At 43.2% G+C, this 23,237-nt stretch overlaps 1 protein-coding gene across 1 annotated transcript in view; it reads left to right on the top strand.

Moving 5' to 3' along the window:
- Positions 1 to 22,520, top strand: part of LOC145342395 (calpain-5-like) — a 150,556-nt gene extending 128,036 nt beyond the window's left edge. The window contains exons 11-13 of the mRNA XM_080187949.1: positions 6,051 to 6,172; positions 12,527 to 12,663; positions 15,614 to 22,520. Of these exons, the coding sequence (XP_080044075.1) occupies positions 6,051 to 6,172; positions 12,527 to 12,663; positions 15,614 to 15,793 (439 nt within the window). The 3' untranslated portion in view covers positions 15,794 to 22,520. The remainder of the gene's footprint in view (positions 1 to 6,050; positions 6,173 to 12,526; positions 12,664 to 15,613) is intronic.
- The last annotated feature ends 717 nt before the right edge of the window (positions 22,521 to 23,237 follow it).

The raw sequence follows: 23,237 nt of genomic DNA, 5'->3' as shown, positions 1-23,237 counted from the left end.
CACTCTGTTGCATCTCGCCCTCCTGCCGCTCAAGAAGTCTCTTAGTAACACAAAATTACTTTCTAACTGCAAGACCCTCGCTGATCACTCCCTCGTGAATTCACATGGCTCCCCCAATTACAACTGCGCAATGAGTACAATCCAATTAACTTAATTAATTTTGAAGTTAATATATTTCAAACAAATGTGTTCAACACAATCTTCATGCAGTTTCCAGTTGCCCAGCGCACTTGCAACACAATCTACAACTAATGATTCAGCAAACCTTGATTCCTATTATCCCTCAGCAATAGATCATTGAGTCAGTGTCTGGTTCCCATGGTTTTCTGTTGTGCTGTGATTTATTTATTTAAAGTTTATTTATTAGTGTCTTAAGTAGGCTTCATTAACACTGCAATGAAGTTACTGTGGAAATCCCTTCAGCACCTGTTCAGGTACACTGGGAGAGAAATTTAGCATGGCCAATTCACTTAACCAGTACGTCTTTCAGGCTGTGGGGGGAAACTGGAGCACACGGAGTAAACCCACGCAGACACAGGGAGAACATGCGGACTCTGCACAGACAGTGACCCAAGCTGGGAATCTAACCCAGGTCCTGAGGCATCAGTACTAGCCACTATACCACTGCCCTGGAAAATATAAGTAGAAAATATACAGGGTTGACACACTGAACCAATTCCTAACTGAGCCATTGCATGACATTGAATTTGCTGCTGCCCAGTTTGGCCGATTTAACTCTTTGAAGTGATAATATTACACACTGGCATCAGCAAATCAATTAGTTACTTACACAAAGGACAAAAAAACTGAATCTCTTGAAGGTGATTCAGTCCAGAAGAGCTACTAATTGAATTGTATTATTTTATTTGTGGTTGTTAAAATACATAAGAGCAGAGAAATTCCAGATTTGGTGCTTATGACGATGTCTTTGCCAGTGGACATCTTTTTATACGCTGTGCTGTTTGTATTTAGTTGCAAAATTATTAACATATTATGCAGGGCATGCTGAAACTCAAAGTTTCTTACATGACTATTTAAATAACATCCCTGGTCAGTGAAATAGCTGATTATTCTCCAGGATTTGCCGGGTGGCATGGATATGGAGTGGCACCGAGGTGGCACAGTGGTTAGCACCACTGCCTCACAGCACCAGGGAGTCAGGTTTGATTCCCAGCTTGGCGCCTGTCTTTGTGGATTCTGCAAATCCTTGCTGCCGTTTCCTCCAGTTTCCTTTCACAGTCTAAAAGACGTGCTGGTCAGGGTGCATTGGCCATGGTAAATTTTCCTTCAGTGTACCCGAACAAGCGTCGGAGCGTGGCCACCTGGGCATTTTCACAATAACTTCATTGCAGTGTTAATGTAAGCCTATTTGTGACACTGATGAATAAACTTTAAACTTTGGGAAGCGACTGAACTGGAGTTGGAGGCTGCAGCACAGACATGTTCCTGCTGGTGGCAATTTTGACGACGACATCAGCTTCCCCAGAAAGCAAATGTGTTCAGAATTTAATAGAAATTAAAGCATCTCCCAGTAATCCGTTTTTTTAAGTGACAAGCTCTAGGCATCTGAATAACGTCAATGTTTATAGCTGGATTTTAATAGAGTATTCCAATGTATGAAACAGTGCACTTATAATCTTTACATCAAAGAATAGTGCAAAGCAGAAGGAGGTCATTTTGTCCTTTAGTTTGTGCCCACTCTTTAAAAGAACAATGTGGTTAATCTCACTCTCCTGTTCTTTCCTGCAATATATTCCTCCTTCCAGTGTTTACCTGATTCATTTTTGACAGCTGCTAATGAGCCTTGTTCAAATATCAACTGTGTTTAGTTCAATTTCTGATTTCCACACTAGTTCGGTGTAGTGACCATGCTAAGTTGCCCCTTAGTGTCCTGAGATTAGGGCCTGGATGGAATGTTCTGTTGGAAAGTCCATGCAAACTCGATGGGCTGAAAGGCCCCTTTCTGTACTGTCTATGAGTCTATGGTTTCTGTGATCCTAAGACTCCTTTCTAATTGGTCACCTTCATTGCCGCACCCAAATTGTGTAACATTTGGATCCTTCAAAACAGTTCACAACTTAAGTGAGATAGTGGGAGACACTTCTGCCTCATGTGTTTGTCTGCTTCCACTTATGGGGGAGACCAGAGCTAACAGTCATAGATGTGAGATGGTCACCTATGAACCCAACAGAAAATTCAGGGGAATCCTCTTATTGTAAAGAGCTTAAGAATGTAAAACTCACGATCACAAGGAGTAGCTGAGGGGAATTACATAAATAGAAGTAAGAGGAAGGCAGAAAAACACACGAGGGAGCAAGGAAAAGAAGAATGAGTTGATCAGGTGGATAAAGAGGATGAGAAGAGACTTATATGGGGCATTGACCAGTTGAGTCAAATTATCTGTTTCTGTTGTAGATCCTGTGTAAATTCTTGGCACTAATTGCTGGAAGGGTGCTGACTGAATGATCCTATTCTCACCTGACATGCTCCCTTGGCAGGGTTTGATTTATAGTGGTGAAGAGGGAGCACCCCATTGCCAATTGTCTCTTGTCTCACCTGGAAGTACTTTGCTTAACGGTAGCATTAACTCAGTGGAGGTCTGAACTTCGACCTCCTGGGCTGTGAGGCTCAGAAATAGAGAATTGAGACGAACTTCTGATCAGCTGTATTACATCCTTCAACTGGGGTCAGGGAAGCAGAGATTGTTACTCATGCCTCATCACCACGTAACCTGCACCATGAGCATGTTTGTAGCAAGCCTTTAAGCTTGTTCAATTGTCCCCAGTTCATTTTGAATGGGAATACAATAATGCTTGCATCCAACAGGCCAACTAAGGCCCATTCGAGTTTTGGCCAAGTACCCTATCTGACAATTCCATCTAACATAATCACACATGAGAGGGGACAGGTTGAAACCCAATTTAAACAAACTGAGGGAAAGTAACAATGAGTGATTATAACTGATGTAATGTGTTGATCAGACCATGGAAGCAACTTTAATATAATGTTAGGAACAACAGAATCGTTGCTATTAATATCAATCAGAAACTGACTAGTTTTAGCAGAAAGAGAGACCCTTAAAAAAAACAAATCAGTGCATTACCTGTGCAGAGTATTTTCTAAATGGAAAGAAATTAAAAAGTGTACATGTACAGAGGGACCTGGGTGTCCTTGTCACTGAAGCCTTGCATGCAGGCGCAGCAAGCTAGTGGAAGGATAATGGACTGCCTTAATCACAAGAGGGTTTGAGAGCAGGAGTTGTGAAATCTTCCTTCAATTGTATAGGAGCTTGGTTAGACCACACCTGGATTAATGTGGGCAGTTTTAGTCCCCTTACCTCAGAAAGGATGTTACTGCCACGGAGGGAGTGCAACAAACATTCACCAGATTTGTTCTGGGGTTGGTGGGACTGGCTTATGAAGAGAGATTGGGCAAACTGAGCTTATATTCTCCAGAGTTTTGAAGAATGAGAGGTGATCTGACTGAAACCTACAAAATATTATCGGAGTAGACAGGGTAGATGCAGGAAAAGCGTCTCCCTTATTTGGGGAGTCTAGAACCCGGGGACACAATTTCAAATTAAGGGAGACACCATTTAGGACACAGAAGAGAAGAGATTTCTTTGCACAGAGGGTTGTGAATCTTTGCAACCCTCTACCCCAGATGGCTGTGGAAGCTCAATCATTGGGTATGTTTAAAGAAGAGATTGATAGATTCCTGATCAACAGCAGTGTAAAGGATAAGGCTAGTGGATGTAAAAGACATTGAAGTGTCTGAACAGCCAGAATCGCACTGAATGACGGAGCAGACTTGGAGTGTTGACTGGACTATTCCTGTCCCTGTGTCCTATGTTTGTACCTCCCGTAATAGAGAAAAGTATCCACCTCAAAAATGTGCTATTGGATGTTAAGGGAAGCTGCACCAGATGTAAAGCCTTTTATAGTCTTGATAGCCAGAGACCAGGATGGGGGAAATGTGGGGTTGAGGGCTGAATGCTGCAATGTTGTATCCGTAGGTCACTCTGTCTTGTGACAGCCATTGGGTGTTTCTACCTTTCAGCATTAGAACCATAGAAAAATTACAGCTCAGAAACAGGCCTTTTGGCCCTTCTTGTCTGTGCCAAACCATTTTTTGCCCAGTCCCACTGACCTGCACTTGGACCATATCCCTCCACACCCCTCTCATCCATGAACCCGTCCAAGTTTTTCTTAAATGTTAAAAGTGACCCCACATTTACCACTTTATCCGGCAGCTCATTCCACACTCCACCACTCTCTGCGTGAAGAAGCCCCCCCGTAATATTCCCTTTAAACTTTTCTCCTTTCACCCTTAACCCATGCCCTCTGGTATTTTTTTCTCCCCATAGCCTCAGTGGAGGCTGAAAAAGGTTCCAGCTCTTTTAAAGCTGACTCGACCCTTTTGTTTCCCTGTCAATGTTAAGTCCACATTAAGCGTCTTATTAAACGCACAAACTGTCTCTGGTCATCCCTTAAGAGTTAATCCTGCATTTTACCCCCCTTCCCCCATGCACCATTAATCTCTGCCAAGCTTCCAGTGTCAAGCACAATGGGAGCAAGGAATTCACTGAAAATGTTACATTCGGATTGATCTAGAAGTTTCTGTGGGATTATCCAATTGGGCTTTGGAACAGTTGCTATTCCCATCACCCAAGAAGCATCCATACTGATCCAAAAGTTGACTCCCTGACCTCCCAAGATTTTCTTGGAGGTGGGAGGTCTTTTGGAACCCCGTGAAGCTAACCAGTTCCAGCCTGGCAGGAACAGGGAACAAGAGTCCAGAAAAAGCTTTTAGTTTGATGGGAAAGGAAACTGTCTGGACAAAAACTACTGAGCAGCAAAGATATTTTGGTCACCTACCCTATCCCATGTCCCAGCTCCTGGCCCTTGGAAGATGAAGCGCATCTCGTTATTTTAAGACAGAACACACGCAGGCAGGCGTCGCAACAATGGCTGCCAGTTCAGGCCAGAACAAATCCTCACTTCCCAGACATCCCGCCTCCATTCCTGCACCCCCCACCCCCCCAACACCTCATTACGTGGGCAGCAGGCCCCCATTAAAATCCCATCTCCCAGCAGGCTGGCAGTGGAAGAGAGGGAACTCAGTCTGGGATTGATGCCATCTCCTGATCCCCGTCCTTCATGGAAAAATCCATCTCTCTGGGTCAGCTGTACTATGATACACCGTCTGAGTCATTTAAAAAGGTCACCACATTGACATTTCCTATTATTAAAAAAATATTTTTAATTAGTTTATAACTTATAATTTATCGGGGTGGCACAGTGGTTAGCACTGCTGCCTCGCAGCGCCAGGGATCCAGGTTCAATTCCGGCCTCAGGTCAATGTCTGTGCGGAGTCTGCACGTTCTCCCCGTGTCTGCGTGGGTTTGCTCCGGTTTCCTCCCACAGTCCAATGATGTGCAGATTAGGTTGATTGGCCATGATGAATTAACCCTCGTGTCAGGGGATTAGCAGGGTAAATATGTGGGGAATAGGGCCTGGGTAGGATTGTGGTCAGTGCAAACTCGATGGGCAGAATGGCCTCCTTCTGCGCTGCAGGGATTCTATGATTCACAAATCTTTTTAACTGCTGATTTTGATAGCCTTTTTCAATACTTGCATATATTTAAACATTTAAAAAGTTGGTAATGCCTGCTAATTTAATGAGTAGAGATATTGGAGATATGGATCCCAGCATTGTGGAACCTGTTAATACAAGTTTAAAATTATTTGTTTCATTTAAAACTTTATGCTCCACATGAGCACCCCTCACATGTTAAGACTGCAGCAAATCAGAGTCCTATGTTCCCATCAGGATCCTAATGTGAGTTTAGCATGTCAGAATGGAGCAGAAGATAATTGAATTAACAGGAATAGATTGTACTGCACAGTTAGTCTGCACTCAGTTACTGAGGCACTTAAGGATGAACCTAGTCAACAAAATAGAACAGTGAGCCAAGATGATTTATTATAATCATTGCGTGGCTATGTGCTTAATAACACTTCCCAATCTGTCCTGACCTTTAACCTTAGGGAGATGACCCTTGACAAGCCAAAGATAACATGTTGGAACATCATTTTTCGTTATCCAAGGATCGTTACCCAAGTGGCACTTCATCATGCGACGGATCTACCAAAGCTGAATTCATCTGGAAGTACGTAGTATTATCTGATTTAAGATAATCTGTTTAATATATAACTTTATACATCTCCAAAGTATGGTGCTGTCATCATGCTGGCATCTCTCAGACTCTCAATGCACCACTCTGTCTACTGTCTACTGTCGTATACCTCTCCACATAATACTGTGGGTGATAGTATTCTCCAGTCCCACAGTAACCCTTAGTACACAGAGCAACCTCCCCTGCTTCCCCCTAGTCTTTACCTGAATACGATATTTGTTTATGAGCTGCCTGTTCTCCCCTCCTCTAGTTTATAAATTCAGGTGGTGACTCTTCCAGATCTCATTTTCTCCCGATTCAGAGGGTTGGTGGTATCAGTTTCTCAGGCCGACTTTGTTGGTTTAGAGTGGTGATGGTAATACATACTGCTTCTGATACTTGGGTATCTTCCATCTGATTCACAGTAAGAAGTCTCACAACGCCAGGTTAAAGTCCAACAGGTTTATTTGGTAGCACAAGCTTTTGGAGCGCTTCTCCTTCATCAGGTGGACTTTAACCTGGCGTTGTGAGACTTCTTACTGTGTTTTCCATTTTATCAGCACTGTTAGTTTAAAGTTAATTTATTTATTCTCACAAATAGGCTTACATTGACACTGCATATCTGGATGCTTATCTGGATAGTCACATGAGCAGACTGAGAATGGAGGGATACGGAAGAATGGTCTAGTTGGACCAATGAGCAGCACAGGCTTGGAGTGCCGAAGGGCCTGTTTCCTGTGCTGTATTGTTCTTTGTTCTTTGCAATGAAGTTACTGTGAAAATCCCCCAGTTGCCACACTCCAGTGCTGTTCGGGTACACTGAGGGAGAATTTAGTAAGGCCAATCCATCTAACCAGCACATCTTTTGGACTGTGGGCAGAAACTGGAGCGCCCAGAGGAAGCCCACACAGACACGGGGAGAACATGCAGACTTTGCACAGGCAGTCCCCCAAGGTTGGGAGTGAACCCCGGGTCCCTGATGCTGTGAGGCAGCAGTGCTAATCAGTATGGTCAGTAAGCCCACTGAAATGTAATTTCTGTTTCTGCTAAGATTCTGATATGCGATTCTACTTGCACTTGTTCTCATTTATTTGTTTTAATTTATTTATGTGATGTGGATGCTGAGCCTGCATTTATTGTCTATCCCTTACTGCTCTTGCACTGAGTGGTTTACCTGCTCCAGTCCAACGCTGACATCTCCACATCATTTTTTGCACTTCTTCATGTTGAATTTCTCTTTATCAATTGTCCCATCTTCTGCAGTCTGATACCATTTGCTTATTCAGAGGGAATGTTCACTCCGTTCATTCGAAAAGTGGATTCAAGTTTTCTTTTCCCGTGAGGTCTGCCACATTTGGGTTTCCTCTGCGTGCTCCAGTTTCCTCCCACAATTCAAAGATGTGTGGGTTAGGTTGATTGGCCATGCTAAAACTGACCCTTGTTGTGTCAGGGGATTTGGCAGTGTAAATATGTGGGTTTATGGGAATAGGGCTTGGGTAGGATTGTGGTCGGTACAGACTGAATGGCCTCCTTCCGTACTGTAGGATTCTGTGGGATTCTATGATTCTTCCTAGAAGCTGATGTTTCAAAACTGGGACTCTAATTTCCATTTGCTTCACAATTTCACCCAAATCATTGTTTATGCTCTTATTTAGAACATAGAACATTCCAGCGCAGTACAGGCCCTTCAGCCCTCGATGTTGCACTGACCAGTGGAACCAATCTAATGACCCTCTAACCTAAACTATTCCAATGTTATCCATATGCCTATCCACTGACCATTTGAATGCCCTTAAAGTTGGCGAGTCCACAACTGCTGCAGGCAGGGCATTCCACGACCTTACTACCCTCTGAGTAAAGAACCTACCTCTGACATCCGTCCTATAATTACCACCCCTTAATTTAAAGCTATGTCTCCTCGTGTTAGCCATCACCATCTGAGGAAAAAGGCTGTCACTATCCACCCTATCCAATCCTCTGATCATCTTGTATGCCTCAATTAGGTCACCTCGTAACCTTCTTCTCTCTAATGAAAATAACCTCAAGTCCCTCAGCCTTTCCTCATAAGACCTTCCCACCATACCAGGCAACATCCTGGTAAACCTCCTCTGCACCCTTTCCAATGCCTCCACATCTCTCTTATAATGCAGCGACCAGAACTGTACGCAATACTCCAAGTGCGGCCGCACCAGAGTTTTGTATTTTGTTTATATTATATTATAATTTATATTTTCCAATTCTTTTACAGCCCAATTAATATTTTCATTCAGCTCAGCATCCACTCCAGTGTAGAAGGGTCATGTTGGACTTGAAACGTTAACACTGTTTCTCTCTCCACAGATACTGCCAGATCTGCTGAGTTTATCCAACATTTTCTGCTTTTATATCTGCTCTAGTGAATTCACTTGTCTTTGTTTCAGAGTTATCTATGGAACGCTTGTACAAACTTAACAACTTCACGAAAGCATTCAGGTTCTTTCAGAATCATCCTTCCATGGGCGACACAGTGGTTAACGCTGCTGCCTCACAGTGCCAGGGATCTGGGCTCGATTACTGCCTTGGGTCACTGCCTGTGTGGAGTTTGCACATTCTCCCTGTGTCTGCGTGGGTTTCCTCCAGGCACTCCGGTTCCCTCTCACAGTTCAAAGATGTGCGGGTTAGATGGATTGGCCATGCTAAATTGCCCCTTAGTGTCAGGGAGACTAGCCAGGGTAAATGCACGGAGTTATGGAGATAGGGCCTGGGTGGGATTGTGGTTGGTGCAAACTCAATGTGCTGAATGACCTCCTTTGGCACTGTAGGGTGCAATGATTTTAGGATCAAAGTTCAAGAATTTTATTAGTCCTTTCACGATGAAGTTCCAACATTTCATCAGTTTTTGTTGTTAATTCTACGTTCAATCAATTGTTTTGATTAATCAGTAATCAGATGAATTATTTCTGTTTCTGGCATGTTTCATTGTACTTACAGACTCCTGATATTTAAAGTTCACTAAGTTCTAATTTTTCAACAACAAATTCATCTTCTGTGCATGAAAGTTAGTTCCTTACATGGAACAATTTATCTTTAGCAGACTCTAATTTGGGCTAATTTGTCCTTTATGCTATCCTTCAAACTCACATTCTATAATGTTAATTTTGAAAAATATTTCAGAACTACTTCACATTCTTTTGTTGGCAGCATGGTGGCACAGTGCTTAGCACTGCTGCCTCACAGCGCCAGGGACTCGGGTTCGATTCCCAGCTTGGATCACTGTCTGTGCAGAATCTGCATGTTCTCCCCGTGTCTGCGTGGGTATCCTCCGGGTGCTCCGGTTTCCTCCTACAGCCTGAAAGAATGCTGGTTAGGTGCATTGGCTGTGCTAAATTCTCCCTCAGTGTACCTGAACAGGTGCTGGATTGTGGTGACTAGGGGATTTTCACAGGAACTTCATTGCAGTGTTAACATAAGCCTACTTCTCATATTAATAAAAAAAATCTGTCTTGCAACTGCTCAACTTTTCCTTGACATTCTAGATTCTTGATTTCAGCTGTGTTATTTTTGAACAACTGAATGGTTCTCAATAAGTTTGAGGCACCCAGTGCTTTTCCTTCGACCTCCTTGTTCTTCACTCTCAGATTTACATTTTCCAATCTCATTTCTGTCTGATAGAGTTGGGTGGGCAGTTCATTAATTCAATTTAAATGCATGCAAATGCATTTAAATCATCGTTGCAGCTGATGTGAGCACGGAACAGATCCCTGCCATTCGCAGGTCTCGGTAAAGTGGCGATCTGTGTGGACGCGGGTGCAGGTCATGATAAAGGCCTCACACCTGACTTTACCATGAATTCGCAACCGAAAATGGGTGCAAATTGTTGGTAAAATCGGGCCCATTGAGCACCTTTTCCAGCTGCTGTTGTGCCTGGCTGTATTTCTGGTTGAATTCTTCCAATTCCAGATTTGAACAGTTGCCTACGGAATAACATTATTTTCTTTGAGGAGATTTTGTTGTTCATATCAGAAAAATCTCCTTTATTCAGAGCCGTCCGCCTGCTGCACACTGCCACTTACTGTTCTAGATTGGACACTTAGTTGGCATTTTCAAAAAACTCTATTTTCAAGCCTTTGGCCTGCTTCTTAACCTTCTCTTTCCTCTGCACTGAACATATTAGCTTGTACACCTCATTACACTGAAATAGTCTGTGGCTATCTTCCATTTTGCTTGAGTATTGTTTGCCTCACTATGGAATCTCATCACCCTTTTGACTCTACATTGGCAATGTTCTAGATCTTTTTTAAAGTCTGCACTCTCCATAATTTGCCAAACTCTCCATAACTCCATAACTTGGAGTTTACATTTTAAATTCATTCCAGTAAATGTCACATGTTTGAATGTCCTTCCGAGGTGGATGAATTTCTCAGAGCCAAAGGCCTCTACTATCTCACCAAATGCAGTTGAAGATTCACCTATACCTTGTCTTATCATTGTACATTTTCAGCACATTCACAAAATAAGTGCACGATGGCACAGTGGTTAGTACTGATGCCTTACAGCACCTGGGACCCAGGTTTGATTCCCAGCTTGGGTGACTGTGTGGAGTTTGCATGTTCTCCCCAGCTCTGCGTGGGTTTCCTCTGGGTGCTCTGGTTTCGTCCTATACCTACTGTGGGTTAGTTTGATTGGCCATGCTAAATTGCCCCTTACATTGGGAGATGAATAAGGTTAATATGTGAGGTTATGGGTATAGAGCATGGTTGGGATAGTTTTGGTGCAGGCTTTATGGGCCGAATGGCTTCCTTCTGCTCTGTAGAAATTCTATGATTCTAATACATGAAGCTTGCACTGGCTCTGATTTCCTACTGGATTAGCCCTTGCATAAGGCCACATTGGTCTGTCAATTTTAACCTACTATCCAAGGTTCAACTTCTGAAAGGAGGTTAGGTTAATAGTTATGATTGAGACAAGCTAATGGGTACAAAGGAGAAGTGGACAAATAGGATACAACTAATAAACCTCACTTCAAATTATTTCACTACCCCTATGATGATGTAGAAAATAACAAATTATGCCCCACTGTCTTAAAGGTTAAACATGTTCTCTTCACTCAAAGATTGTCTGAAACAGGTCTTTCCTGAGCTTTAAGAGAAAATTTACCTACTCTATAGATCTCAGATCATCTGCTCCTTGTTTATTCCTATCTGTAAAGGAAACTCAGGATTTACCTCTGGCCTACTGCTGGTCCTCAGTGTTTAGAGGTATTCCCACTCAACCATCCCTCCAGCCTCTCCCGAAAGAGCTCCGAGAAACTCATCCGCCTCGGAAGGGCATTCGAACATGTGACATTTACTGGAATGAATTTAAAATGTTTCAAATAATTTGTTGGACACTTTGCCTGAATCCAATTCACATTTCCCAGAAACTGGGCGTTGTCAATTTAATATCTTATCAACTGAGTTAAACGCCTCATTATTTTAATATAAATAATGCCAAAATCCTCTCATAACTAAGTAGGCGGAAACTTTGAAGCATGACCATCATACGTGAGACTGGATGTACTGCCTACTGCACTAAGAAGGCAAAAGCCAGCATAAATAAGAAAGTCATAGAATTCTCCAGTGAAGAAGGAGGCTATTTGGCCCATCGAGTCTGCACCAACCACAATCCACCCAGGCCCTACCCCCACAAATTTATCCTGTTACTATCCTGACACTAAGGGGCAATTTATCATGGCCAATCAACCTAGTTGGCCTGTGGGAGGAAACTGGAGCACCCAGGGAAACCCACGCAGACACAGGGAGGATGTGTAAATTCCAGACAGACAGTCATCCAAGGCGAGAATTGAATCCGGGGCCCTGTCGCTGTGAGGCAGCAGTGCTAACCATTGTGCCACTGTGCCGTCCATTTGGGACCCCTGCCTCACAGAACCGGGGCCTGAGTTCAATCTGGCCTGGGGTAACTCTCTGTGTGGAGTTTGCACACTCTCCCCGTGTTTGCGTGGGTTTCCTCCGGGTGCTCCAGTTTCCTCCCGCAGTCCAACGACGTGCATGTTAGGTTGATTGACGATGCTAAATTGATCCTAGTGTCGGGGGATTAGTCGGGTAAATATGTGAGGTTACAGGAATAGAGTCTTGATGGGATTGTGGTCAGTGTAGATTCCTTCTGCTCTGTAGGGATTTTATAATTCTATGATATATATTGTTTAAACCATTCAAATCTAGAAATGCAGATTGAAGTACAGTTAGTAATATTTATTTCTTGTTGGGTTCATCCTTATCTTTTCATGATAAGTAAATAAATGGCTTGTATTTTACAGTCCAAGTTTATTTCATGTTAAGGGGTGCAAATTAATTTCTTGGCATGTTTCAGGAGCAGATGCATACGCAGTTTTTAAATGTGAATATCAGAAAATTCGTACAGCTGTTTTTAAAGACACACTGAATCCTCAATTTGATACCAAGGTCATTTTCTACAGGAGAAATCCAAAACAACCCATAATTATCCAGGTAAGGTGACAGTCAATGTTGAAGGTCAATAGCTGGACTCATGGTGAAGAATTACACTGAGATATTTATTTCTAAGATTTTCTGAGTTCCAAGACATGGTGCATTGGATATGATCAGACAGCCTTCAGCTTTTAGACAAACCGTTCTATGGTCAAACAGTGAAACCAGTATTTAATACACTTTATTGAGACGATATACAAGAGAGAGCAGACAGCAGAAAACTACTGATCAATTAACCTAAAATCTGTCAAAGTGAAAATGTTATGATCCATTATTAAAGAGAATATAACAGGGCACTCAGGAAACCTTAGTGCAATTAGACAGAATCAAAAAGGTTTTGTGAAAGGAAATGTTTGACTAATTTATTGGAGCTCTTTGAGGAAACAAAAAGTAATGTAGATAGAGGAGAACCTGTAGATGTGATGTACTTGGATTTCAAATAGGCGCTTAATAAGGTGCCACATCAATGGTTACTAAATAAAATAAGAACTCATGGTTCATGGGGTAACATATTATCATGGATAGAGGATTGGGTTAGCTAACAGGAAGATAGGGGTAAATGATTGGGGCAGCACGGTGGCACAGTGGTTAGCACTGCTGCCTCACAGGAAGCCAGGTTTGATTCCTAGCTTGGGTGACTGTCTGTGTGAGTCTGCATGTTCTTCCCATGTCTGTGTGGGTTTCCTCGGGGTGGTCCAGTTTCCTCCATAGTCTAAAAATGTGCAGGCTAGGTTGATTGGCCATGATAAATTGCCCTTTAGTGCCAGGGGGATTAGTAGGGCAAATATTAGGGTTACGGGGATAGGGCCTGGGTGGGATTGTTGTTGGTGCAGACTTGATGGGCTGAATGGCCTCCTTCTGCACTCTATGATTCTATGAGTCGTTTTCCGGTCTGCAAGTTGTAACTAGTGGGATCAGTGCCGGGGCTTCAGCTGTTAACAATCTGTACAAACAACTTGGATGGAGGGAACCAAATGTATAGTTACTAAATTTGCTGTTGACACAAAGGTAGGTAGGAAAGTAAATTGCGAGGAGAACATAAACAACCTACAAAGTAATAAAGAGAGGTTAGGTGAGTTGGTACAATGTGGGGAAAAAGTGAACTTTTCCACTTTGGCACGAAGAATAGAAAAGTAGTATATTATTTAAATAGAGAGAGATTGTAGAACTCAATGTTACAGAGGGATCTGGGTGTCCTGGTATATGAATCACAAAAAATTAGCATGCAGGTACAGCAAGTGATTAAGGCAAATGGAATGTTTTGATTAATTGCAGGAGGGATTGAATACAAAAGCAGGGAAATAGTTTTGCCTCAATTCTGCTGAGCATTAGGGAGACCATAGATGGAATTTTCCCAAAAATATTGTAAGGGAGCGATCTTACCAAAAAAATCCAAAGTGCCGAATGAGCATGAAAATGGGAGTGTTTCAGATCCATTTTTTGGGTGAGTTTAAAAATCCAATCTTACACCACACTGAGCCAAACATGAAGCAAGAGCTGTTTCCCACCAGCAGGGGTGGGGGGTGGGGCCTAAACCAAAAAGCCGGCTGCTTACACAAGAGAGTGCCACTGCGCCGACACAGATCTCTCTCTCTCTCTGTGCAACAGCACAGAGAAGGATCTGTCAGGCACTCAATCCTGCTATTGCTTGCCTCTCCCTGCTATCATTAGCCTCCCGCCTCATGATCACTATCTTCTCCCCTCACACCCCCACAATCATTGGCATCACTGGCCAAATGCCCCCCACCGCCTCCCACCCCCCCCAGCCTGGCTGATTCCTCCCCACATCCCGGCATTTAAGGGGAAACTGGACAAACATAAGAGTGATGGTAGTTTTAAATAAGAAAAGATGGGAGGAGGCTTAAGTAACTGCAGCATGGAAAGCTTGGGTTTCTTTCTGTGCCATCTATCTTATTTAATCCTATGTAATTCTATCTACTCCTCAATTCTCTAAACCATGTAATGAAAATATGAATCCGGGAAGCCATGAGGAAAGTTGGTAAATTCCAAAATGGAAATCTTCTCATACAATGTCAATGATTGATGTGTGTCATTCCAGTAATTTCAAAGAGATTTATCAAACTCGACATATTAAAAAAATACTTCATTGGGTGAGTGGAGAGCTGGATTCACAAACAGGGCATAAAACGACATAGACTCAATAGCCAGATAATGGTTGGAATGTGAGTCTTAACAGGTAAACAAACCTTTACAGGTGCAGACAATGTGACTGGAGAGGGTCAAGCACACATTAAATGGCTTTAACCTGTGCAAAACTCTCTCTCCACTCGCATTGTCTGCACCTGTAAAGACTTGATTACCCGTTAAGACTCACATTCCAACCATTATCTGGCTATTGAGTCTGTGTCTTTTTATGTCCTGTTTGTGAACCCAACTCTCCACTCACCTGATGGAGGAGCAGCGCTCCAAAAGCTCGTTCTACGAGTAAACCTGTTGGACTTTAACCTGGTGTTGTGAGACGTCTTACTGTGCTCACCCCAGTCCAACGCTGGCATCTCCACGTCAAAAAATACTTGAGTTGGGGTTCCAAGTATGTGTGGTCACTTTCACTTCTTGCATTTCTGTTCAGACCAAATATAAATTCATCCCCTTTTATTCAATGTTCATTAAAGCACTCAAGTTTTAGTATTCCCTCTTACTTGAACAACTTAAGCAAGGAAAGTCCTCCAGTCCCTTCTTAAAGTACCATAATACCATAGCAAAATACTGAGCCTCTTTCCAAATCCTTACAGTGAAACAGGTGAGCCAGAATTTTACCTTCTGACTCGCCATGGGAATCGGAGAGGGCGAGGGGTGAGCCATGGTTGACCTCGGGTGGGCTTTTGTGGTTTCGGAACAAGCAAGGCAGTAAGAGCCTGCCCAAAAGATAGGCTAAAAATCTCAGTTGCAGCACTGTGTCAGATCAAAGTCATTTTTTTGTTGTTTGCAGCTTTGGAACAGAAACACTCTGTGTGATACGTTCATTGGTGAGGTCACCATAGAAGAATCCCAAGATAACCTCATCAACGAACACACCCTGCAACTTCAGAGAAAGGACAGGCAGCAAAGCGAGCTGCCAAGTTACATCACCATCACTGTCATCAGCGACAGTGACCTCGCGGCATTGTGAAGACTGGAAATTACATCAGCGTTGAACAGGCTTTTATCCACTACGCTTGTTTCTTTGCAACAAAGTTTGGAGGTTTGAACAGCCTGCCAAGCTGTTGGCACTCATCACTATCCCCAGCACTGCCCACTCCAAGCACAACAGAATTCCAAATTTAAAAAATAATTGTCTTATTAATTATTAATCATGGCAGCAGCAGCCAATATTTCAATCTTTATTTTGCAATCTATTAATTCATAAATATCATTAACTCAAGCTATTGAGATGTCGATGGTTGGATAGCATTACTAGGACTGATTGTGAAAAGCACATATCTTAAATTTCCCAGGAAAAGCTGTGTTTCTGAACCTTTTGCAGTAGAAGCCTTACATCCTAAGAGAAAATAACCAGCTTGCTTCCAACTAACCTAACATATGCTAAAGGTGTATTATAAATTTGGGTCTACTTTAGATACCTTCAGGTTTAGTGGATGTCAGCGTGTCCCACCTGAGCTGTTCGTACATCTTACTGTTAACAGGAATTCACTGCTCTATTATTATACCTATTTATAACCAGTAAGTGTAATCGTGTTCACTTGTGATCAGATATCCGTGTCTTTCAAGTTTCCAAGCTGCTGAAAGGCAGAATGAGCAAACATTTGGGAAGGATTCGTTCCACAAAGACCAGCATTTATATTTGGATTCACATCAATCAAAACTGTACAATGTGGCAGGGATTCTCTGACCATTCACACCGGTGAGATTCTGTGGTCCCGCTGCAATGAACGGAGATTTGGCTAAGCGGCAAATTCTCCAACCTCGCTTGACGTGGTGGAGAATTCTGAACCTTACCCTAATTTAGTAATACAAGGTAAAGTGTGCCGTACGTTCCCACATAATGATTAGTATGTGGCCTAGCCAATCAACAGTTTTACAATGATGATTAAGTAACCAGATCCCTTAATCATCCAGAACTATTTCCAGAAAATTGCTCCCTAACATTATATAGAAAATATCCTTATTGTTAACGACTTCTTTACTTTCAGAAGCTTTAGCAGGATAGTTTTTTCCCCAGGATGGAATTACTAGGGGGCACAGGTTTAAAGTGCGCGGGGCAAGATTTAAAGGAGATGTACAAGGCAAAGTTCTTACACAGAGTAGTGGGTGCCTGGAACCCATTGCCAGGGGAGGTAGTGGAAGCGGATACGGTAGTGAGTTTTAAGAGACAGCTTGACAAGTACATGAACAGGATGGGAATAGAGGGATATGGCCCATGGAAGGAGAGGGGGTTTTAGTTAAGTCAGGCAGCATGGTCGATGCAGGCTTGGAGGGCCGAAGGGCCTGTTCGTGTGCTGTCATTTTCTTTGTTCTTTCCAGTCACATTGTCATGTGTCTGCAGGATGGATTTTAATTTCCCGAATGTACACTTATTCTCTCCAAATAATTACTTTCTCACATTTTCTGTGTGCACACGGATTAATATTGTTGCAAATAATTGTTTAACCTTTTGGTAAACACTGAGCAATTCAAATGCCTGAATAAGATAATCGATATTAACCCTCCCTTTAAAATTTGGAATGAGTTTTCTGTCAATAGAATGTTGGCCTCAAGATCTGTGAACCCTCTGCTATTCCCACTGCTGATGCACAGTTCTCTGTCAGCGTGATAATGTTTCTGTCAGATTCATGCTTTCATTCTTTTTAAGCCATTTGTTTTAAATTCATGTTTCCTCTGGCTAATTCCTCTGACTCTTGCTGCTCGTTCTATCTATGTTACTCTTGCTCCAAAGATAACTGAAATTTCCTTTGAGTATTCTTTGACTCTTACTAACTCAGATATAACTTCTGCCTTTGAAATTTTCAATTTTTGTTCCTATTGCTTCATTTCGCTATGAGGTAAATATAGAGAATGACAGCTATGATTGGACCCATTTTAATCAAAAGATTGCGATTTATTGGGCTGAATCAATATACAATATGAAATGAAAAACATGGATATCCATAGGTGCATTTATATATTCTCTTGCACACATATATTCAGATCAACATTTTACTCTTTCAGCAATAGGGATCTAACTGATACAGTGCTGTCAAGCTAAAAAGTTGTGAATGGTCAAACCATATTTTATGCTGGTTCAGTTGCAGAGTAGGTTCTCTGTCGTTGCCAACTTGTATGAACTTGCTACCAGTTTATGGGTTCCAAACTTTTACATTGGTTGACGCGATTCAGAGAAAGAAAGAGACATATGAAGATAAGGATGGCAAGGAAAGACCAGCTGGTCGATAAAGCCTGCTCACCTGGACATGACAGCAGCCTACTTCTATCATTGACCAACCTCTCCCAACCATGCAGTCCCCCGAGAGAGGAGAGAAACACAGGAAAATCCCTAGGCCGCTTCCAGGGAAAATTTCTGAGAAATTCCTCACTGTTCTTTCAAAGTTTAAACTTTATTTATTAATGTCACAAGGAGGCTTACATTAACACTGCAATGAAGTTACTGTGAAAATGCTGTAGTCACCACACTCTGGTGCCAGTTTGGGTACACTGAGGGAGAATTTTACACTGGGGTTTGTTACAACAATGCAAAAGGCCAAGCATGGACATGTGGATAAGAGAGTGGGGTTGTGTGTTGAAGTGGTAAATGACAGGAAGGTCTGGTCCTGCTTGTGGATGGAGTAAAGGTGCTCAGAAAAGCAGTCACCCAGTTTACGTTTGGTCTCTCCGATATAGAGGAGACTGTATTGGGAGCAGCGAGAACAATAGACCAGATTGAAGGAGGTGCATGTGAAGCACTGCTTCACCTGAAAGGGGTTTAGGACAAGAAGAGAGAGAATGGAGTTAAGATAGGAGGAAATGAGTTCAGTAGGGCAGGAACAGGCTGACACGCTGGGCCTACCAAGGCAGTCCTGTTTGTGGATTTTGGGAAGGAGGGAGAAGCAGACTGTCTGGGGTTGGGAAGCTGTGAGGTTGGAGGCTGTGGAAGAAACTCAGGCTGGAGGAGATGAGGTCATTTACAATCCGGGAGACAGTGACTTGCTGTTTGGTGGTCAGGTCATGGTCTGGGGGAGGTAAGAGGGAGCGTCTGCAAGATTTTGCTTTTGTCATTAAATTCTATGGACGAGAAATTTGATAGCTCTTTTTATTCATTCATGGGACATGGGCATCGCTGGCTGGCCAGCATATATTGCCCATTCCTAGTTGCCCTTTAGAAGGCGGCGGTGAGCTGCAGTCCATGTTCTGTGGGTTGACCCACAATGCCTTTAGGGAAAGAATTTCAGGATTTTGACCCAATGACTGTGAAGGAACGGATAAAAATGGGCTCACGGGCAGGAAACGAAGGGTAATTGTTGGTGGATGTTTTTGTAACTAGAAGGCTTGCTAGTAGGATTCTGCTGTGCTCAGTATTAGGTCCCATGCTTGCTGTGGTATATATTCATGGTTTGGACAGAAATATAGGGGGAATGATCAAGTGATTTTCAATTGACATAAAAATTGGCTGTGTGATAGCTAGTGAGAATGATTGATCTGCAGGAAGATAGCAGGTGGGTAGTAAAGTAGCAACTGGAATTCAACCCAGAGCAAGATGAGGTGATGCATTTGGGGAGGGCAAACAAAGCAAAGGATTACATAATAAAGAGAGAATACAAAAGGATAGCATGGCACAGTGGTACTGTGGTTCCCCCAGTGGGAATCACACCTGCCAGGGAACATAAAATTCACCTGTTTCTGTCTCCACAGATGCATTTTTTGTTTTTACTGCAAATAGTTTCTTGTTGCCTGTACACTTGCGTGTGTTGCTATGTGGAGATGTTTTATGAAAGTTCTTGTTGATGGTATTTATTGGAGAACGTTGGCCAAGGATTCAGTGATGTGGAGTGTGAAATAGATGTGACAGTGATGAACGATGGGTCGTTTTGGGATAGGAAACTTGGAGGTGCAGCCTCACAATTTGCTTACACACCATGCATCTCCTTACATAACATCTAGGATATCTTCTACTTATCATCACCATCCACCCCCTGCATTTTCCATTCCTCCTCCCACAGTCCCCTCTCTGCCTCTTCTGTTCCACTGCCTGTCATGTTGTAGATCAGAAAGAACGCACCAAATGCCCCCAAACCCATCTCAGGTACTTCTTTCTCTTTGGCCATATTCATAAACTGGCACTTATGACTTCTGAGAGCGCAGCCTAACATCTCCACTAACTTTGCCTAGAAGCCATTGAAAAACATTTCACCCACATCTTGGAAAGACCTTTCAATTAACGTAGGTTTAGTATCCATTTTACAGTCTCCTGCTTGCAGTTTGCAGAGTGGACAATGAAGTCACTGCCCACCTATGCATTGTCCAGCTTTCTAATCATGGCATCAAATCCGCTTGTTGGAACAGGATTTTCCCACAGGCATCAGGACCCCCAACACCAGGACAAATGGGGGTCCTGAGCCGGCACTCGCTGTGAGGCCACTTCCCTAGAGGCAGCTTTCTAATTGGCTGTCTCTGCATATGCTGTCCAATTAAATCTCCCAATACTACCTGCCCAGTCATAGGTTGGCAGCTGGGGAACACTCGGAGTCTCAGTGCAGGAGACGAGCAGTGCTGAGGCAGATAGGAGACTGTAAGCACACCTCAACATGGAGGCATCTTCAGAGGCATAAAAATAATTCGATACGTTAGAGGAGGCACTATCCCCACTGATACCAGTCTTCGCGGCCCCAGGTGTGATCTTTGCAAGTAGCAGTCGTTCCCCCCACCCCATTATGGGTTGGAGCCTTTAGTTCTAATGACCTTGTGAGTTGCTGCAAGAGGCTCTTCATTCGGCTACCCCCTACCATACAGAGGGGGCTGCACCGCTGCCACAAACATTACTCGCAAGTGCTCAGAATGGCCCCTCATTGGGACCTTAAATATACCGATTGGGTGCTCACTCAGAGCAGCGGGCAGACCATCTGCGTTCATGTCAGCCCTCTGCCTGTGGTGATACTTTGCTTAGCCGTCTGTCATGGCTCCCTGCTATTCCCAGCATGCTTCCACTCCTGCCATTGCCAGGGGAGGGCAACGTCTGCTGATGCACCGACACAGGCCCTTCCCTTCCAACAGTGCTGCATGGGTCACACAGAGAGTGGCTCTGGTACATCCTGTCCCTGGGAAGCTGGGACAGTGTGAATAAATTTCTAAACCTGTATCATTATAATGCTAACAAATACTTTATTTATCTAAATTGGATTCATTTATTTACACACTCATGATATAAGAGCCACACATCTTTTGCTTATAAGATGCATACACTACAACACCAATAAGCAATGTAAAAGATTCTATTAAACTCATTAATGTTTAAATATTACCATCAATGATATATATACATATATGTGGTGGAATGAGGAGTGACAAAGAAGATTCATTAGACATTGACTTATAATTGGCTTAGTGGTAGGAAACAAGAGGACAGTGACAGATGGAAGCTTTAGTGATTGGAGGCTGATGATCAGTGGTACCACAGGGATCCGTGCTGGACCCCCTATTGTTCATCATTTATATAAATGACATAGATGAGTACATGGGGGTAAGATCAATAAGTTTGCCGATGACACAATGTTAACCATCCGGCAAATCTATGAGGTTGAGTGACCTATAGTCATGGAACATGGTCATGGTTACATTGACCATGTAAATGAGATGGTCAAATGGGTGGATAAGTGTCAGATGGAATTTAACTCTAAAAACTGGGAGGTGATGCATTTTGGAAGGAGTAATTTGACAAGGAAGTATATTTTAAAAAGTCTGGCATTGGGCAGTTCCGAAGAACAGAGGGACCTTGGCATGTCTTGTCCATAGACCTCTGAAGGTGGAAAGGCAAGTCAATATAGGGGAGGGGGGAATGGGTGAAAAAGACATATAGCACACTGCCTTTGTCAAATCAGGATATAGATTACAAATGACTTAGACGACATACATTAGAAAAGCAGAGAGGTCATATTGAAGTTGTATAGAACTTTGGTGAGGCCCCAGCTGGAGTAGTGCGTGCAGTTCTGGTCACCACATTATAGAAAAGCCGTGAATGCACTGGGAGGGGGTGCTGAGGAGATTTACCAGGATGCTGTCTGGGATGGAACATTTACGTTATAAAGAGAGGTTGGATAGGTTTGGGTTGTTTTCTCCAGAGCAGAGAAGACTGAGGGATGGCCTGATTGAGGTGTTCAAGATTATGAGGGGCATGGACAGGGTTAATAGGGAACAGCTGTTTCCCTTAGTTGAAGGGTCAGTTATGAGGGGACACAAGTTAAAGGTAAGGGGTGGGTGGAATTTGAGGAAAAGCTTTTTTACCCAGAGGGTGGTGATGGTCTGGAATGTGCTGCCTGGGAGGGTGGTGAAGGCGGGATGCCTCACATCCTTTATAAAGTACCTGGATGCGTACTTGGCACATTATAACATTCAAGACTATGGGTCAAGTGCTGGCAAGTGGGATTAGATGTTTCATGTGTCAGTGTGGACTCAATGGCCAAAGGTCCTCTTCTGTACTGTAAGATTCTGTGACACCAAAGTTGGAGGAGTTGTAGACAGTGAGGATGGATGTTATAGTTTGCAGAGGGACATAGATAAGCTGCAGAGCTGGGCCGAGAGGTGGCAGATGGAGTTTAATACGGAAAAGTGTGAGGTGATTCACTTTGATAAGAATAACAGGAGTACAGAATATAGGGCTAATGGAAGGACTCTTAGTAGTGTTGATGAAGAGAGAGATCTCAGGGTACATGTGCATAGATCCCTGAAAGTTGGCACCCAGGTTGATAAGGTTGTTAAGAAGGCGTACGGTGTGTTAGCTTTTATAGGTAGAGGGATTGAATTTCGGAGCCGTGAGGTCATGTTACAACTGTACAAAACTCTGGTGCGGCCGCACTTGGAGTATTGCGTACAGTTCTGGTCACCGCATTATAAGAAAGATGTGGAGGCATTGGAAAGGGTGCAGAGGAGGTTTACCAGGATGTTACCTGGTATGGTGGGAAGGTCTTCTGAGAAAAGGCTGAGGGACTTGAGGTTATTTTCATTGGAGAGAAGAAGGTTATGAGGTGACCTGATTGAGGCATACAAGATGATCAAAGGATTGGATAGGGTGGACAGTGGGAGCCTTTTACCTCGGATGGTGATGGCTAACATGAGGGGACATAGCTTTAAATTGAGGGGTGGTAATTATAGGACAGATGTCAGAGGTAGGTTCTTTACTCAGAGGGTAGTAAGGGCGTGGAATGCCCTGCCTGTAGCAGTTGTGGACTCGCCAACTTTAAGGGCGTTCAAATGGTCAGTGGATAGGCATATGGATAAGATTGGAATAGTTTAGGTTAGAGGGTCATTAGATTGGTTCCACTGGTCGGCGCAACATTGAGGGCCGAAGGGCCTGTACTGCGCTGGAATGTTCTATGTTCTATGAAACTGGGAAAGTGACTCATCTGCAGTGTTAGTCCCACAGAAGACAA

The sequence above is a fragment of the Carcharhinus amblyrhynchos genome, chromosome 4 (assembly GCF_965287045.1).
Source record: "Carcharhinus amblyrhynchos chromosome 4, sCarAmb.v2.hapA, whole genome shotgun sequence".
Classification (NCBI taxonomy): Eukaryota; Metazoa; Chordata; class Chondrichthyes; order Carcharhiniformes; family Carcharhinidae; genus Carcharhinus; species Carcharhinus amblyrhynchos.
The sequence above is the reverse complement of the archived record's forward strand: the minus strand, read 5'-3'. Positions and strand labels throughout refer to the sequence as shown.